This window comes from Argiope bruennichi, chromosome X1 (assembly GCF_947563725.1).
Source record: "Argiope bruennichi chromosome X1, qqArgBrue1.1, whole genome shotgun sequence".
NCBI classification, from domain to species: Eukaryota; Metazoa; Arthropoda; class Arachnida; order Araneae; family Araneidae; genus Argiope; species Argiope bruennichi.
In genome coordinates this window covers 75,536,726-75,550,429 of record NC_079162.1, presented here as the reverse complement: position 1 = coordinate 75,550,429, position 13,704 = coordinate 75,536,726, and the positions used below count along the sequence as shown (strand labels likewise).

Genomic DNA, 13,704 nt, shown 5'->3' with positions numbered 1-13,704 from the left:
GAAAGGTAAGAAAATAAAATTATTTACTTGCACTTGAGTGCTTTCTAACAGAATGACATATTTCAGTAACAAGGACTTCTTGGATTCTCAGATTCATGCTGTATGTAATCATAATGTCCGCCTAGTTATAAAACAATACATATATTTTAAGAATTCCCGGCATCTTTCTAGGAAGTGTATTTATAGAACGGTTTAGCGATTACAAATAACATGATTCTAACTCTTCCGGAGAAGAAAGGGGGGAATAAGGCATTATGTATGTGATGTGGATATTGATATTTTGGTTTATTTTTTCACGTTACCCTCATGCTAGTGTACGAACAGGCAATCCATAACTCAACATTTTAAAACCGACAGTGTAGAGAATATTTCAAAGTAATAATCGGCTTCCATATAGTATTCGTGGCCCATGGATGGATACAGATGTAAATGGACAATTAAACGGTTGACGTCCAAAGGCGCTTTAATCGAGATAGAAACACTTACCTCAATACTATTTCTTTGGTAAAATTCTGGCGCAGTGTAGTCAAATGTGGCTCTTGGGCCACTAAATCACGCAATCCAATCCTTTGGTAAAATCCCTTGTTTTCCTTCAAGAGGTTCATTGTCAATGGTAATTTCTATAAATGCGAGATGTGACATCATTAGAAATTCTAGCTGTTCCATTTTGTACAGCAGTGTGTTAAACGGCGACTGATGTACTTATTTAGTTTTAAATGACAATAAGTACAGGGATGAACTGGCTCCGGCAGAATATACATTCTATAGATCTTTGCCAACGAATTCAAAAAGTCTAAGTCACGAGTGATAAATTCGATTGCATACGTGCAAGTATTGTTAAAAGATGACAACTTTGTATAGATATAGATGGTTAACAAGTTTATAATAACTAAAATTAATGCATTATCCGACCATCTTTTAAAATTTAATAAATGCTTTATTAAAAGGGCCGAATCAAAAAAATAATAAACTTTCGTAATATGTATATTTTTCCTGAAAATTACAACAAATATTTCGCTTAGACATCGTTATGGGAAAATGATGTAGCCTAGATAACAAGCTTCAATTTTTTGACTTTTTATTAATATCTTCAATAGAAGCCAAAGTAATTTCATGCATCTAGATACCTTATACTTCCAACTGTAAAGTTTCATCAAATATGTCTACTTGCAATAGTTAAGGAAATAAACGCTTGTCCCACTTCACTGGAGATCCCCTGTATACTAAACAGCAATGAATCACAAAATCATAAATTAAGTATTAAAAGATCAAGCTAAACTTCCATAGTTCAGTAAAAAAAACTTTATTATTAACAAAGTAAAATAACATGCTCATAAATCCTTATCCAACTCATTACAAAAATATATACATATAATCTGGAAATATATATTTATAAAATGCTTCAAAGATTATGGAATGGTTGTAATGTATAAAAAAATGCTAATTACACTATATACAATATATTAAATGGTAAAACATTCGTACAAAAATATAGTACCTATAAATTAAGTAAAAACACACTGGAACTTTTTCAAAGCTTCTCTAACTTTGCCTTTTATAAAGATCACCTTGTCAATTAAGACATTTCACAGAGTTAAATTCAAACATTTTTACTTCATAATAAACATAAATGTTCTTCAATAGATAATTGAAAAAAAAAAACATTTATCAAATTGATAATATGAGACAGCTTTAAAAAAATTATATTTTAACACTAAGCTTCAACTCGAGTATTATATCATGTATATGAAAATAGCAAAATTAATTTATCTATGTAAGAATAATCTTACTTGCATTTGTTAGAATAAAAAAAGGTGGGGGGGGGGGCTGTGAAGTATACATCAAATTATCTGTAAAATGAAAGGGCACATCAAAATTAAGTAGAGAAATTAAGTTATAACAGCATTTTTTAAATGCCACCAAAATGAGAATGATTAAATATACAAAATTATGATAGCATATACTAAGATAATTGTATTTAATATATTTAATAATTCTATCACATTAATATAAAATAAGTAAACCGAATTTGCCATTACCAACAAAGAGATTCACATGGCACTAAACATTTTAAAATAAATGCAGGGATATATCAAATATCACATACAAAAAAAAAAAAACCGCTCAAAGAAAATGCAGTAAATTACTGATTCACATTATGTAATTTATGTATTTTCCTTTAAATAACAAATACATAATTCTTCTTAATATTTTCAGTCTTTACAACAATTTGTAGGGAAAAAATGAATATATTGCTGTTATAGACGCAATCATTTCCACCACTTTTTAAATATTAACTACCATTTAGCTGGTTATTTATTCTCATTATCACTGTCAGGATAAGTAACAAAATATGGTGTGTTTCTTAATCGTCCTGATTGCCCAGTAGTCAAAAAATCAGGCGGAGGAGGTAGTGATGATGGTAGCATTTTATGCTGTGAATTTGGCAACAAAGATGGTCGACCAGCGTAAGGTAAAGAATACATGGGGTAACAAGTGCAGTTATTTGGAGGAGGTTTCAAGCAAGTACATTTTCCTTGTGCCCGAAAAGCTAATGGTCCAGCCAAAGGTCCAGCAGTATAAAGTGGATGAGCTCGACGAAGCCGAATGATACAAATTATAATTATAAGAATGCAAACAAAAGCAACAACTCCAGCTACAATACCAATTATCATAGTATCCACTTTGGTCAAAGTACTACGAGTATCACTGGCAGGAACATATGAAAATGGCACTGATGGTTTTTTTGTGACTGGCTGCTCAAATATAATAAATGGATGTTCTCTGTTTGAAGTCGTTTCTTTCACAACAGACGTAGTAAATGTAGACATATCAGAAGTTGTCTCAGTGCTTCTAAAAGATGAGGATTCGTCACAAATTAAATCATCCAATTTCAGGTCTTGTATCTTTTGGTTTTTCAATCTACTTGGGCCAGAGCACATTAATGTGCTTAGCATACCATATCCTTGATGTCTGTTAACAGATGCATTCGTTTTATCATGAAGCCACTGCCAGAAGAAATGAATATTGCAATCGCAGTTAATGGGATTTGAATTGACACCTTGTACAATAATATCAACTTGTTTATTGTCCAGAATCGACAGCATTTCTGGAGTTAAACGTTGAATCTTATTGTTTGAAATATCAAACTCAATTTTTGAAGAAAGAGGTAGAGGAAGAAAAATTTTATCAGTAAAAGTATCAATTGACGTTTCAGTAAGCTGTATTTTTATTAAAGGACTGAGCATACCAGCAAATGCACTAGTTGAAACTGATCTCAAGCGTCGACCTCTAACAGAAAGAGTATCTAATCTTGGAGAAAATATAGCTTGTAGCTGATCCTTCAAATGCGAATCTATCATTTCAATTTCCAGCACATCTAAACTAGTCATGTTTTGCAGACACTGCTTAATATTAATCTGTTGCAAGTACTGAAAACCAAACATTCGAAGTTGGCGAAGGCGAGGCAGATTATGCAAACTATCACAATTAATTTCACTAACATCTTTCAAATTGGAAATTTTAAGATGTCTTAAATGAAAGAAGCGATTAAAATCAGTTTTTGAAATACGTCTAATGGGATTTCCAGATAAATCTAACTCTTGCAAATACGGCAGTTTCATCAAAGCAGGAGCTACATTTGTAGCAATGTCTGTTATCATATTATGGGACAAATCCAAATTAGTAAGCATATTAGTTCGGTCAAAAGCGTTGTTATTTACTTGTGATATTTTATTTCCATTCACATTCAAATGCCTCAAGAAAGGACATTCAATGATAGGCAAATGCGATAGATCCACACCTTGGACATACAATTTCCTCACACTTTTAGGCTCTCCAAACAGCACATAATGAGCATCTGGCAAAAGTGGATTATAAGAAAGATCTAATTCTTTTATGTTAACTAACACATCAGCATTAGAAGGCAAACTTCTAATATTATTATGTGAAATATTCACTTTCTCTAAAAACGAATATTGTTTTTTCAAAGCTTCATTGGGGAAATCTCGTATATTATTTTCTGCTATATTTATTTTTTCAAGTTTCAAACCTTTAGCTCGGGAAAAGATATTACTAGGGAAACTAGTAATACTATTTTTGCTTAGATCTAACTCCAATCTATTTAAGCCAACAAATGTATTTTCATGAAGGGCTGAGATTCGATTATCTTGTAAAAATATTTTTCTCAAATTCGAAGAATTTTGAAATGCAAACTCTCCCACAGATTCAATTACGTTATTCTGAAGATCAATTTGTTTCAAATGAGGCATATTTGAAAAATAGCCATCACCAATAGCATTCAATTTATTACCCTGAAGAATTATTCGTTTCAAAGATGCAAGACTGCTGAGAGCTTCACGGGGGAAGAATGTTAGTTCATTGAAACTCAGATCTAAATATTCAATTTTGGAAAGCAAAGTAAAAGTCTTTGAGTAAAGGTTATTAATCTTGTTATTACTTAAAATAAGAGTACGTAAATCTGTACTACCTAATATTTCATCACCTCTAAAAGCAGAAAGAACATTTCCCTTAAGATATAAAGTTTCCAAACTTGGTAAATTGTTAAATGCATTTACGGATATTCTTTCAATTTTGTTAAAACTTAGATCTAAGCTTTTTAATTTCATTAGGTCTTCAAAGGCATTTTCATTTATTTCTGGAAGGAGATTGTTTCTTAAATTTATTTCAATTACAGGCAAACCTTTAAAGGCACCAGATGGAATCTGAGTTAAAAGATTGTGTTGTAAATCTAAATTCTCCATATTCACAAGACTTATAAATAAATCGGGAGAAAATTCAGAAAGCATATTATAACTTGCATTCAAGTATATAATCTTTGTCAATGATGCAAAATTGTCTGTACTGATTCGAGATATTTTATTTTTGGCAATCGAAAAGATCAGTAGATTCGAAAAAGGAAGCTTTGGCAGTTCAGTAATTTCATTATAACCTATATCTAAGAATAACAAGGAATGAGCTAATCCTTCCGTTTTACTGTTAGAAAAATTGCTAATTTTATTCCCATGAAGATTAAGCAATTCCAAGTTTTTGAAATCCATAAATGTACCATCTGGTATTTCACTAATCAAATTAAATGCAAGTGAAAGTTCTTTATTTTTATTTGCAGGTGCCAAAATTTCTTTAGAAATTGCTGCGATTCTGTTATAATCCAAATTCAGCTTCTTTAGATTTTTGAACACATTCAAAGGCTCCGATGGAAATGCTAAAATTCTGTTATCATTCAATGTTAAATCGGAAAGATTCTCTAAACCTACGAACATTCCATTGGTTATTTTTCTAACAGCATTTATATCTAAATGGAGCTCTTTCAGATTGTTCAAATGAATAAATGCATTAGGTGGTATTTCATAAATTCTATTCCGTCGAAGATCTAAATATTCAAGCGATTTGAATTTATTTAAAGGAATACGACTTAAAGATCGGATCTTATTTGAATACAAGATTAATGTTCTGAGAGATGGGCTTGCATCAATATCTAAAGGTAAAATTTCCAACAAATTTTGTGACAAATCAAGGTATTCTAAGAGGTGAAGACCATCTAGAAATCCTGAATCTAAATTTTGCATCTGATTATTTGATAATATGAGAGATTTCAGATTGGAAAGCGGTATAAAAGCCCCGTTTTGCACACTCTGAATATCATTTGAACTTAAGTTCAGAAACTGAAGATTTGCGAGATTTGGAAAAGAATGAACACCAATGTCCAGAATGTAATTTGACTGAAGATGAAGAGATTCCAATGATTTCAGACCTTGTATAACCGATCTTGGTACAGTGATGATGAAATTTTTTTCAAGTTTCAATTCCTGAAAAATATAATTCATTTTATTAAAAAAAATCAGTAAATTTCATTAATATTACAAACAATTTAGTAATATTCTATTGGAACTCTACAGCAATTATGAATTGGTGTTTGATTAAAAAACGCTTATGTGCTTCAGTAATTTTCAGTTATTGGATTTCTGAATAGGGAGATGCCTAGAGCCATTGACCTGCCTATAGTATTCAGCTGAAACTAGTAACAAACTACAATATTCATGAATTACAAGATGTTAGGATAGTAACTCTTATCTATCATAATTGGTCATATTCCTGTCTGTCTCATTGCATTCATTTAGTTATTTCAATATGTATAAACATTGAGTGTCTGCTTAAATAGTAATGAGTATAAATGTGGAATCATAAATAAGCCATAATGCACTTTCAAGAAATTACTAAAATAAAAAGTTTTTATATTAAGTTATAAATGTATGAAATTGCAAAACCAAACTGTTCATTTTATTAATAATGAATGTCAGTGTGTGCACTGCTTAAAGGCCCCAAATGCTTAAATTTGCCACTGGAGAAATAACATATATATATATATATTTGTTTAAATCGTAGCTCTGTAACATTTAGACATTTATAAAAAAAATTCTTAGAATAACAAAGTCAGTGCAAATTATGAAATTATTATACACTCCAGAATATTAAAAAAAAAAAAAAAAATTGAAAACAATTTTTTAACTAAAAAAAAAGCAACTGTTCAATAAAAATGAAGTGATATTTCACTTATAATGAAAATTTAGAAAATATGATAAACTATATTATAGAGTATTAATTGATTCCTAAATCATATATCAAATACTACAATGAACATGCTTGTATCCATCCAAAATTCTAGTTGAAACTTGCAATAGGATAAAGAAAAGATGCAATAACATTCATCTTGAAAGCATGATTATATTTTATCGATTTTTGAATTAGCTTATAAATACCAAAAAAAAAAATATTTAATGGCGATTAAATCTATCCTGATCCAAGGCACTGGATAGGAAATAGAATGCAAATAGTTTTTAAAGATTTACAATATCTTGATAGAAAAAAGATAAGCTGACTCAAAATTTCTGAAAATAAAATTTGCAACAACCTGTAACTATTTCACACAAACTTATTTTTAGAAATAACCAAGCCACTTTATATAGGACAGTATTGGAATATATATATATATATATATATATAGAAAAAATGCACACTGATTAAGAGTACTAAAAAGGTCAAGGTATTGTTCAGTAAGGATACAATATATATTTGAACTTCATGATGATTTAAAATATAGAAAAGAAATTATTACTGTACAATTTTACTTTTAGAGCTGAAGTAGAGAAAAAATGCATGATAGATGATGATTTTATACAATTGAATTCAAGATAGTTTAATTCAACCAAAAAATTAATATCTATTGCTTATTGTCATCAAATTGTCAATATTTAATTAGCATTTTTCTACAAGTTACAATAGAAAATGAGTTAACCTTCCCATAAGATTTGACAACAGTAACAAATATGAGTAAGAAACCATATATAGATTAGCATAACAATCTGCAAATTTTTTTGCAGTAACATGAAGGCTATGGCTATTTTGGGATAGATTTTATAATTTTAAACAATGATTAGATAAGAGTAAAAATCAATATAATCATTTCAATCCTTAATGCTTCAATGTATATTTCACATAATACAAAAATTCCTAATGTATTATAAAGACTTACCTTAAGACTGGTTAATCCATTGAAAATTCCAGATTGAAACTCTTTTATTTCATTTCCTGAGAGATCCAACTTTTCGAGGTTTGTTAATCTTTGAAACTCTCCAGTAGAAAAAAGAGCATTCAGTTGATCACCCAGCTTATTATTGCTAAGATTTATTTCTTTCAAGGTGTCCTCAATTCCATCGAAAGTTCTTTCAGTAATTCTTCGCAACAAGTTATTTGAAAAATCAATCTTTTGCAGAGGAATATCACTTGCTGTAAATAGCTGAGCTTCTAGACTCTGAAGGCCAGAACCTCTTTGAGAGAAAGAACGTATTTTGTGTCTATGAGGGGGAAAAATGACATTAATGTATTATTTCTCCTTATTTTTTATTAAAAAAAATATAATGAATTTCGCATAATGCAAAATTAAATGCCACATTTATTGAAAAATCTCCCTATTTATTTTTACTAAAAGTAGAAAAAAAAAACTAATTCTGTCTCAAAATTACCCATATACAAATGTTCTTACAGTGAAATTTTGAAACAATTTTTAAAGCAGAAGGATGAAGTCTAATGCTATAATCAAACAACATATTTGTCTGGAAAAAATATGGTATTAAATAGATGAATATGATGCATTAATTTATTCAGTTAATCAAGGGGAAGGTGCATAAAGGAAAATATTAGATTTAACTACTGTTTTAAGTCATTAGAATAGTGTAAATCATCTAATGCAAAAAATATAGTTAAAAAAAGAATAGCACAGTTAAAGTCAATAAAGATTTTATACAAATAATAAACCTTTATCTTTTGCTTAATTACAGCCTAATAAAGGAAAATAAAAAAAGTCCTCACTGGCAATGGTTTCATATTTAAACACAATTATCTCGCAAGAGAGTACTATGTCTGCCTTCCTCTTAATATCAAACATTTGTAACATTTTAAAAATAATTTAGGTGTATGTGTTTAAAACACAAAAATTAATGAATGTTATCAAAAAGACATCTTCTAAATGAAATTTCATGCTTGAGAATCAGTATTAAAATATGCTTTAATTATTCACTAAAAACATAAAAGCAAGAGTTTTAGGGAAATGCATTGCCTTACCTGTGTGGGAGAACAGGAAAATCACCAAGGAATATTACACCATCACAAAAAATATCTGTTCCATTAATCTCATCATTAAAACACAGACAAGGCAAGTTAATACCATTATTTGAGTCTGTACACAATATTCCTTCGGTATTTTCAGTAATATCTACTGAAGTTGCAAGCCTTGGTAGCAAGAAGCATAGAAAAAACAGCCATGAATACCTTTGAACCATATTTTCCTTCACTTCTCTTGGGCCTTCAGAGCTGTAAAAAGATATTTTCAATAGACAATCCCTAGATTCCATTTGAAAATATTTTAAAAGAGTAAAATACTAAATTTTAATCATATACAAATTAAGATTTCATTTCTTTTGATTCTACCATTTGCATGTTTATTATCACATTAAAGGTTTTTGACATTTTTAAAAAGCAAATACATCTATTTCATCTGCTATTAGAAAAATCTGTCTAATTTAAATTTCGAAATTTCATTTTGCAAATAAAAAATGAAATTTGAGACAAAGGGAAGAATTTTGTTTTTCTTCAAAAAAGTGCATCACAAAATTATTTGAAAAAGGAAAATCATTTCTTTCTTGCTTAAAAAAAGAATAATAAAAATAGAGCTCTTATATCATTACAAAGTAAAGCAGTTCATTTTATTCTTTAAAGAAAATGTGAAAGAAACTTAAAAAAAATTTCTGAAAAAGTGTTATTTATTGAAGGAAAACTAACAAAAGGATATAGCAAAGACCTGAAGGAAATGTTTACATTTTATTTTGTACACAACTATTAATTTAAAAATATTTTTCCAATACTTTTTAAAAATAAAAATAAAACATAAAAATAGAAAACTGCTTTGCTTATATTTTTCTTAAATTTCTTTTAAAAAATGCATACCAATTAATTTCATTAGAATAACAATAGAATAAAAATGGGAACATTGTAAAAACCAAAACATTAAAAAAATTAACATATTATTCAAATACAAGTTCTTGAATTTCCCCTGTTGAACACAGAAGAGGCTTACGTCAGTTCTTAAAAAACAAACAATTAATAACAGTTGCCTCTATATTTTAAAGAAAGGGGAAAATTTAAATTTTGAAATAATAAAACTTAGATTTTGATAATAATTTAAATACACTATAATGAATCAGCAATCAGTAGAAGCAAGGTATTTAAAAAAGCATTAATTCTAAACAAGCTATTTTTCAACTACCTAACAGTTTATTTCAATTGGCATATATTATTTAATATTTATAATTAAATTGTCTGCAAGAGGATGAAAACTGATCAAAATGACAAAAAGTTATTCTTGGATTTCCATAGAATTTAATATTGTGAGAAGATCGCATATTATGTATAATAAAATTTATCATAAACTGATATGCTTTTGTAACTGCAAATTATAAAGATGTGATTAAAATTCGTTGAGCATATTTTTTACAAATGAAATTCAAGAAATTTATTCTGATCTCACTTTTAATACTGGAGAAAACAATATATTAAGACTTCTGTGATTTTCATTCACTTGTATGTAGTTTTACAATTATTTATGAATTCATTTATTCTTTTTTTTACCAACAATAATAATTTAAACAAATAAAAGAATGCAATTATATTAATTTATGATAAATCTTCTTACCTTTAATGTGAACCATATTAAATATATTTGATGAAAAATATATTTTCTCTCAAAAGACAGAATTTTAAATATTCATTTCATTTTTAACACTAAATTACAATTTCACTAGATTAAAATTTTAGTTTTAAGTCCATTAAAAAAATTGGCATTTACCATATTTCAAATGGGGGGGGGGGAAGAAGGGAACTAATTTTGTTCCAAGACAAGATTTAAAGTCAGACTTCAAATTCTACGAGAGAATTTTAGAATATAATACTACACCCACTTCAGCCACAATTAAAACTGGGAAAGAGAGAGGCAAGTAAGAAAACATTGCAAAGTTTTCTGCTGCCTGCATTTTGGAATATGTTTGATAAAACATTACAAACCAAACTTTATAATTGGTTATTGTATAAAATGTATTCCTTATTTTCAAGGCAAACTGGATTATTAGTAATCAGAATTATAAGGTCTTAGAGTAAAAATTTGACATCAGTGTTCTATTACATGCTTGTATAAATCTAAAGATTAAAGTAATGTACTAAACATCAGAGTAATAGCAGGTCTATTTAAGTTTTCATTCTATTCAAGATTTATTAAAAATGACATTTTAAAATTCAATTATTTCTGAAGATTATCTATTTAGGCATCAATTAATAGTAGGTTAACTATAAGTAGGTTTGATGTTTAGCAGAGTTATGTTATGGGATTCTTAGAGGACACAATATGCCAAATTTTAAATGGATGTGATATATTTTTATACTGTAGAGTCAAAAGAGAAATTATTTATGAATATAGTTTAAAATTAAAGTTATATTTCTATAATATATCCTAATTTATGAGCCTATTACACATTTTCAAAATGGGATGTTAACCCAATTAATCAATCAGCCTTGTCTTGATCTGTTATTTATTTTTTTCTTAACCATGTGGGAATCAGGACACTGGAACTCCTTTTTTAAATCTTGAAGATGCTATTAACATAATTTGAATTTTAAAAAAATTAAAAACTTATTAATTTTATGATAAGAAAAATAAGTTGTTACACATTACAGATTAATTTAGTTTCAATGTTTTTGAACAATTAATTTTTACTATATTAAATACACATATTTTATTTTTACATTTTGAAATACATTTTGCATATTTTGATAAAGATAAAATAAATTTTAATTGTTAACCATATAATATCTATACCTTCTTATTAAAACACAATAAGACAGGTATATCTAAATTTACAATAAAATCATGAATATAGATAAAATATTTTTTTATTATAATATCTAAGTATTTAAATTAATTCATTCAATTAACATTTCACAAAGAAATTGAGAATTTTCAAGATTGCCTAGTATTAAATTTCATGAAGCCAAACATTAATTCTTTAAAGGATCCAATGTATCACTTTTTTAGATTTTTCAATGATAAACTACACACAATTATATTTTAAAATTAATCAAATCTTCCCAATGCCTCCACCTCTCATTCATCTGGTTACAACAGTGATCATTTAATACCAAGTAAAACTTGAGATGAATCTAATAATCAAGTGCATTTTTAATTCTAAGTTCAATTTTAATGCATTCCTCACTCATCCTGCTAGCCAACCCTGTCATAACAGTGATAATGAAACATAATTGAAACATTTAAGACTAATTAAAGTTTGAGATGAATGTAATAATAAAGTTCATCTTTACTTCTAAGTTCAATTTCAGACCTTTTTCTTTCAAGATATTGAAGATAACAGTTTGAAAAAACAAAAATAATCATTTTTAAAAATATAAAGATGTTTATCAAAAGGGGGGGGGGAATGCATTAGATATGAAAAAATACAATACATAAAGTTATCCAGGACATATATTTTATACAATAATACTAGCTTCCTTTAAATAAAAGTTGATAAAATTACGAGATAATTTCTCATCAATAAATTTTTAATAGAAATATTCTATTCATGATGGTATTTTAAAAACTTAATATTTATATTAATAATTTTCCTATAAGTAACTTGCATAACTAGTAACTTAAAAACACCAAGTCAACATATTATGGAAAAAAGCATTTTAGCTTTAAAAAAAATTGTATTTTAATTGCATTTTTGCAATCACTATAATAATCCTGTACATGTTTCTTTTGAATATGAACTAATAAAGCTGAAATACAATTATAATCCTCTCAAGTAAATATTGAAAATTTATGAATAACAGCTCAAATATAAATTTGAAGCAACAGTGATATAGTACTTTTATGCCAATAAAATTCACAACTGTTATCAAAATGAAACTTTTTAAAAATGACAATAGGAAGGAGAAAAAAAGTTTAGACTATAAATAAATTAAAAATATGTATTCAAATAATTCGTATGAACTACCACAAATATTTACTTCCCTAAATACTTCGAAAAAAATGATACTTTTAAAACATATTTACAAATATTTATATCAAAGACATGTCAACAGCTGCTTCAGAATCGTATTTTATAAAAGAAATTTTAATTCACACACTTCTCGAACAAGAGAAAAACAAATTAAAACAAACTTCGAAAAACAGTGCACACATATTCGTTTATAAATTGTGCTAAATTGGGGAGAAAAAATTCAAGCAACATACTTACAAAAATTTATTATTTAACAAGAATATTGTCAAACAAAGAGACATGATTACTTACCCCAAAGCACGGGAGGTAAATATTTCAGACCTTGAACAGCCTAAAATCGTCTAGGTTAATGAATACGATATTATAATTCCTTTTACACAGCACGTAAATACATGTTTCAAACAGGATGTTTTAAAGTTTTCATCCCATGAAAGTTTGATTATTTCCAATAAAACTTGGTACAAGCATCATAAATTTTAAAATTAAAATATCCATCACATATTAATTTAATAAATTATCACATGTGTACAAAAATAACCTAAACAAATTTTTTGACAAGATTAACAAAAACTTCAGGAACGCGGTCACGCGTTTGGAAGGGAGCAGCTGAACTGGATTGACCAGTATGTGTCACCTAGACCTACATGTTACGGGAATGTAAACTTACTGCTGTTTAAATTAGCGCGAATATTTATAAAACGAAACCAACTGCAAGTGTGTAGTCCAGTAAAAGTAGATATTGTTTCTCCCAGAGGGCGCTAAATATTTTTTTTTCTCAAAGCAATAAATTGCTTTAAGTATTTCTTTTAATTTATCTTATGCACTATGCATTAGATATTTCAGCTCAAATTTCAATATATGTATGTCTTTCAGAATAGATCTCAGATCAATTGGTTATGGTGCGACACAAAGCAAACAATTAAAATTTATACATGTGGCATTGATTATTGATTTCACATTGATGAAATCAGACCCAGCTGCTTCAGTGACAAGATCACCCATATTACCTCCATTTATTATAAAGATAAACGATTTATGACTTTAATTTTCGCATTAACTGAATGAATTGCTGGAGTAATTT

At 28.0% G+C, this 13,704-nt stretch overlaps 1 protein-coding gene across 1 annotated transcript; it reads right to left on the bottom strand.

Annotated features, from left to right (window-relative positions):
* Positions 1 to 2,283: 2,283 nt before the first annotated feature.
* LOC129958557 (protein artichoke-like) lies at positions 2,284 to 13,270 on the bottom strand. Its single transcript, XM_056071103.1, has 4 exons — positions 12,915 to 13,270; positions 8,641 to 8,889; positions 7,553 to 7,874; positions 2,284 to 5,828 (listed from the first exon to the last, which is right to left on the bottom strand). Exons 2-4 carry the CDS (start codon positions 8,856 to 8,858, stop codon positions 2,313 to 2,315), a joined length of 4,056 nt encoding a protein of 1,351 aa, XP_055927078.1. The 5' UTR covers positions 8,859 to 8,889; positions 12,915 to 13,270; the 3' UTR covers positions 2,284 to 2,312.
* Positions 13,271 to 13,704: the final 434 nt, after the last annotated feature.